Below are 6,546 nucleotides of genomic sequence, written 5' to 3' on the forward strand. Positions count from 1 at the left end.
TCAGACACACACAGCTCCTCTGGTCCTGGGTGGTGGGCAAAACATAGGTCAACAGTTGTGAGTATGCGAAACACAGAGTTTATTCCTGTACTATTATTTATATATTAATTATTGCATTATCATTTATTATTATTAACCTACTTTTGCTTGCCCCTGTAGTATTTATAAATGCCACCTAAGGAATGATTCTGTCATACCTTTGATCTAAGTTGGTGATGGTTTACAAGTACACAAGTACACTATGAAGGTCTTAAAGATGTTCTTGGCATTTCAAAAAGACCAAGTGAATTTAATCACTCTAGTATCTCAGCATCCACCCCTGTCTCCCATTCCCATACCACATACATGGAGATTCTCTAATGAAAAAGCTATTCCTTTTGACATTTTCCCATTAGACACACAGATTCCAAAGTGAGCAGATACAACTCCCAGTCTAGTCAATGATGATTATGACGATGATGGCCCATGTCTTACCTTTGCATCTGCCAGTGGCATCAGCATAGTATCCACCAGGGCATTCAGAAATGCACTTGCCATCATGCAACACTGCCTTCTCAGCACAGGTAAGGCATCTGGGACTATTGGGGCCACAACTTTCACAGGATTGGTCACAAGCTAAAGGAGAGGAAAACCCATTAGAGAAAGTCAATAGTGAGCCAACGGAGCAGAGAAGTCTATTCATTACAACGTCCACAGTTGGTATCGACATAGTAATCTCATTCTCTGACTGCTCAACTGAGTGCTGTTTCCTTGATTCCAATATTTCAAAAGATCTGCATTTTCTGTCTTCACAGTTGAAGAACCAAAGAATTATTCATTGCACTAAGCATAACAAATACTCTGAGGCATTCCACCCCCCTCCAGTGTATCCAATTTAATATAGGATTTAAAGTTAAAGTGGCCTCAGAGATAGAGTTGCCAGATTTAGCACATAAAAATACCAAATGCCCCGTTTAATTTGAACTTCAGATAAATAATGAATAATTAGTTAGTTTAAGTTTGTCCCAAATATTTCATCTTTTATCTAGCAACCCTAGTTGGGGAGAGAATTCAGAAACTCAGAGTTCTTCTAAGCAAGGTTATGCTACAAAAATGTTAAGTTGCTGAACTCTCTCAATCTTCCAGGATCTACTCATTCACTTATGCATTCATATGAAAGGTCAGGAAAGGATTTGTATAATAGCGACCCTTGAACATTGTCTTGGGAAGTGAATCAGAGTGTGCTCAGCTAATGGGAATGGCCTCAGCAGCAAGGCAAGGGAAGGTCCAGGGCCTGGAAAAAGTTTGGGCTGTCCAGACAAAGAGCAGCTCCATTCAGCTGGAAAAGTGGACAGGGCCAGACGATATAAACTTGTATGCCAGACTCTACAGTTTAGATTCTCATCTTTATGGAAGGAAGGCAGCAGGAGCCCTTGCCAAGTTTTGATTACAATATAAACATCGCCATGTTGGGTATAAGAAAGATTAGTTTGGCTTCAGTTTAGAGGATAGATTGGAGAGGTGATGAAGGAGAGTTGGGGGTCTAGCTGGAAGACTATGGCCATGCTCACAGAACAAGATGATCAGGGATTGAATCAAGGCTGTGGAGAAGATGATAGATTTGAGGCCTGTGTAGGAGAAAGTGTCTCAGATGGACTCCAGGGGTCTGGCTTAGGGGATGAGTGATGCCACTCACAGAATGCAAGAAGGAGAATGGTCGTGAGGATTCTCATGGGCTGTTTTGGATAGGTGCCGTCCAGGAAACAGCCCGATTTATAGTTCTGGAGCTCTGGGGGAGACCTGGGGGTCATCACATACAGGTGGTTGTTGAAATCAGAAGTTAGTTGATTTATTCAGGAAAAGCATAAAGGATAAGGCAGTAGTAGTCAGGGATCTGAGAGCACCAACATTTAACGGAAAAAAAAAACTAGCAAATGTCACCAAGAAGAAATGACACAAAGGTAGAAGAGAAAACAGGAGTGTAATGGCTGAGAAGCTGAGGGGAAAAAAAAAGTTTCAAGAAGGGAGTGATTAAAGTGCAGAAAGGACAAATAAAGTCTGTACATGGCTCACTACACTAAGACATTGAGATATGGGTAACCTGTACCACTACCATTTAAGTGGAGTCATTAGAATGAAAGTGAAGGCCATGATTATTAACTGTTCTCTTAAAGGCTTCTGGCTGTGAATGGATGGGGACAGAGAGAGAAATAATTAAAAGGGTAAGAGGATGTTTTGTCTCTCCAATATTGTAAAAGCTCAAGGCAAGTATAGACCCAATGAAAGGTTTTTAAAAGAGAAGAGTTTAAATAATTCTTCAAATAATACCTAGGAGGAAGAGGGACTATACATTCAAAAGTACAGAAGGAGAGATTAACCTTCGACAGTCCAGAAGAAGGCCTCCTTTCCTGAAAGTGAAAGAAGGCAGGTGAGGGTAAATGCACCAGCAGGTAAGTCTGGGACTCTATCTACTCTATACCCATTGGTTAAATACTTTAAACACAAAACAGACCTTCTCACTATTAGAGAATCAATGCTGAGTCTATTCTATCTGTTCTTTTCATCCACTTACACCATGCTAATCTCCTGAAAAACATTTTAAGACCTAGGCAAACAATATGGCCAAATGTTCCATCCTGCATTCTGGAGGATTCAGCATCTCACTAGAAGCAAATGTGTAAGGCAAGATAATATTCAGTAAATGGACAAAGACAATGATCTCTATACCAAAGAAAAATAAAATCACCCTCTTAACTCATAACTGGAACAAAGAAGCAAAAATAAATCTGAAAAGCATTTTTCCACCCACCCTCCATAAAAATCTCTAAAGTTTCTAATTCTGGAACTGACATCTCAACAGAGCAAAACAATCTTTAAGCTAAGTGGATTTACCCAGAAATAAACAGTAGCAGAAATTTTTTGAAAATGTAGAGTTGACCAACAATAAAAAACATTTTAAATCAAACATTTTTTAAGACCCACCTAATGTAATACTTAAAGTGTAATTTGTAAATTTAAATAAAATTATCAGAAGATGTCATTTCCTCCCAAACTAGTCTATAACTTCAATATAGTATTAATAAAAATTCCAGCTGTATTTTATTAGGAATTTAATAAACATGTTCTAAAGCCCATGAATAACTAAGTCAACTTCGAAACTGAAGAGACAAGAAAGGGAAAATTTACCCAATCAGGTATTGAGACATACTGCAAAGCAACAGAAATTAATGAAAATATAAAACAAAACAATGTGATCATGTACAGGACAGAAATTTAGACTACTGGAATAGCTCAGAGACAGATCTATGTGCACACAGAAATTTAATCTATACTAATAAAAGGGTAATATGCTAATTAGACCGGACATCTTCTGGACAAAGCCACAGCGGCTGCTGCTGCGAGGGCCTGGCTGAGGCTCAGGCAGCCATGGCGGCTGGCAGTGGCAGCAGCAGTGGAAGCAGCACGATGGGGGTGTCGCCTTCCCCTGGTCAGCCTGGTCGCCTCCCTTAGAGGGAGGCCAGAGGCGGCAGCAGCAAGGGGGTGATGGGGGTGGTGCCTTCCCATGATCAGCCGCAGAGGGAGGCCAGATTGTGGCTTAGACTAAGCTGTCAGTAGGACATCCCCTGATGGCTCCCAGACTGTGAGAGGGGGCAGGCCAGGCTGAGGGACCCCCCCCCACCAGTGCACAAATTTTCATGCACTGGGCCTCTAGTATACAATAAAGATCAATGGAGATGGTTAGATTGAATTACTAGATGATCTTGGGAAAACTGGATCATGAAATGAAGAAAAATAAAACTGGATCCCTACTTAAACCCATATCCATAAGTGGACTTCAGGTGGTTCAAAAAAGTAAGTTCAGATAAAACTGTCTGGTTAACAGAAGAAAATGTAGAATAATTTCTTTGTGAACTTGAGCAGAAAAAAAAGATAATTCAAGTTCAAAATTGGCAGAATTCTTTTTGAAAATTCAAAATCAAAATGTTGAAGTAAAAAATGATGAATTAAAATGTTCTGTTCAACAAAGGGCAGCATAGTAACAGCTAAAAGGTAAAACATTGGGAAATATTTGCATATTTGAGACTGACAAGAGTTAATACCTATAACATACAAATAATTCCATAAAAATCAATAACCAAAAGGCAGAAAGGCCCTGCATAAAACAATGGGGAAAACATTGTAAAATGCAATTTATAGAAGAGGAAACACAAAAGTCCAAAAGGAGTTGAAGATATTTTTGAGCTCATTAATAATCAAAAGGATGCAAATTAAAATGGGATGTCCCTGTATACCTATTGACCAGAGAAAAATCTAAAGCTTGATAATGCCAAGTGGTAGTAAGGATGTGGGAATGGGAGATTTCATGCTTTGGGTTATAGATGGTGGTGAGCTACCTGGCACTACTTAGTCATAGGGAATATGCAGAGTCAAGAAGCAATAGTTTCAACAATAAAAATAAAGATATATATTATATATATGTACATATGTAGGGAGTGGCTTTAGAATTAAGCCTCGGATTGACCTGTGGCAGAGCCACAAACAAGTCCCAGCTTAGAGGGCAGAGCCCTCTTAGCTTAGTAAGCTTAACCTTATAGCGCTCCCTAGATCCTTCCTGGGTAGCTAATGGGCTGTGGGAGGTGCAGCAAGTGCTGCCAAAGCAAGTGAAACTCAGAAGAACATTGTAATTATGTTGACCACTACCTTGTTTTTCTCTGACTATAAAATAAAGCCTCAGCTTGCTGGCTGGATCCTTCTCTGTGGCCTCATCCAGGCACAGGAGATCCATGGAGCCCCAGCTTATTCTCTTTGTCTGTCTTTTCTTTAATCCTTCACTGCCCCTCCTCAGGCTCACAGAACCCTTGGCTGTGCTAGCGCGGCATATATATATATATATATACACACACACATATATACAGAAACCAACAATTCTGCTCCTGGGTTAGCCATTCCAGAGAACCTCCCACACAGTTCATGAAAGGACATTTTTGCAGCTATTTGCTAGTGCTCTCTAGTGATGGGACATGGATGGAAGAAACACAGGGAGTCCGTCACTGGAGAGTAGATGCATGAGCTGTGGGGATGGAGACCAGGGAGGACTATGCAGCAGCAAGAAGCAAAGGGCTAGATGATATAGTAACATGGATGAATCTTAAAAACATAATGCTGAGAAAAAAAGGAAAAGAACAACATGACTTCTATAACATGATATCATTAAGTATACATGCACACACAGTTACCCTTGTTGGGGTATCAATCCTCCCCATGCAGTCAAAATCCACATGGAATGTTTGACTCCTCCAAAACTTAACTACCCTAAGTATCTGTGGGGAATTGGTTTCAGGACCTCCACAGACACCAAAATCTGCAAATGCTCAGGTTCCCTACATACACTAGCATGGATCAATGCATACAGTTAGTCCTCAGCATCCCAACCATGGATTGAAAACGGTACAGGTATTTTATTGAAAAAAAAATCCGCATATAGGTGGACCCACACAGTTCAAGCCTGTGTTGTTTGAGGGTCAACTGTTCTCAAAAGGATATTACCCTGTTTATATAAAAACAAAAAGATTAAAAAATAAAATAAAATAGTTGCCTAGGTAAAGAAGGGAAAGGAGAATAAAAGGGGAAAAAAGGCAGAAGAATGGAGAGAACAGTTAACAGAAACCTCTGAACTTGCTTTGATTTATGTTAGCTACAGTCATGAAAGCCTTCTTAATAACACAAGTACTTAAATGACTAAAGAATGAGGAGGTTTGTCCTTTGAGTTTCCCCACCCTTTATAACTAATATTTGTAAAACTCAAAACATGTACCACAGATGAACGTGGTTATTGTAAATTCTTTCAACCAGGACATACCATCGTTCATAACAGGTTATTCTGGATTTTTTTCAGCACTTGACCTTGAGATTGCTACAGATATGAGCTGCTTGGTTATAAATTATTAAACCAACACCAGCCGGTCTTTATCTTGAATAGCACTAATCTGAATTGGAAATGAGTCAGCATTATCAGCATCAGACATCAAATTAACATTCTGATACCAATCAGTGACTTGGTTCACCGATGTTCAGGAAATATTATTTGAACATTTCTGAAAGCACTTGATAAAAACTTAGAAAACTCTGAAAAGTGTAAATTCTAATCTTGTTTATCAAAAGGCATGTTGGTGAAGGCCAGTTGCATTACAGAGTCTAGCATGTGCTAAGGCAGTGGTCGGCAAACAGCGGCTAGCGAGCCACATGCGGCTCTTTGGCCCCTTGAGTGTGGCTCTTCCACAAAATGCCACGTGCTGGCACGCACATACAGTGCTATTGAAACTTTGTGGCCCATGTGCAGAAGTCGGTTTTCAGAAAGGAGATAGACGAAACAAGTATACAAGACGAGTGTGGATGGGAGAGTTGGAAGGGGTGGACCTCAGCAAATGTACCTCAATCAGATTGAGGACGTTTTTAGCAAAGGCCAGCTTAGGAGTACCCTAATTAAGTTAATAATAATGTACCTACCTATATAGTTTAAGTTTAAAAAGTTTGGCTCTCAAAAGAAATTTCAATCATTGTACTGTT

General features: G+C 39.8%; 1 protein-coding gene across 1 annotated transcript in view; it reads right to left on the bottom strand.

The window, feature by feature from the left end:
* Window positions 1-6,546, bottom strand: part of FRAS1 (Fraser extracellular matrix complex subunit 1) — a 466,232-nt gene that overhangs the window by 236,173 nt on the left and 223,513 nt on the right. The window contains exon 16 of the mRNA XM_014544766.1: window positions 475-615. Coding sequence (XP_014400252.1) covers window positions 475-615 — 141 coding nt within the window. The remainder of the gene's footprint in view (window positions 1-474; window positions 616-6,546) is intronic.

The sequence above is a fragment of the Myotis brandtii genome, unplaced genomic scaffold (genome assembly GCF_000412655.1).
Source record: "Myotis brandtii unplaced genomic scaffold, ASM41265v1 scaffold111, whole genome shotgun sequence".
Lineage (NCBI taxonomy): Eukaryota > Metazoa > Chordata > Mammalia > Chiroptera > Vespertilionidae > Myotis > Myotis brandtii.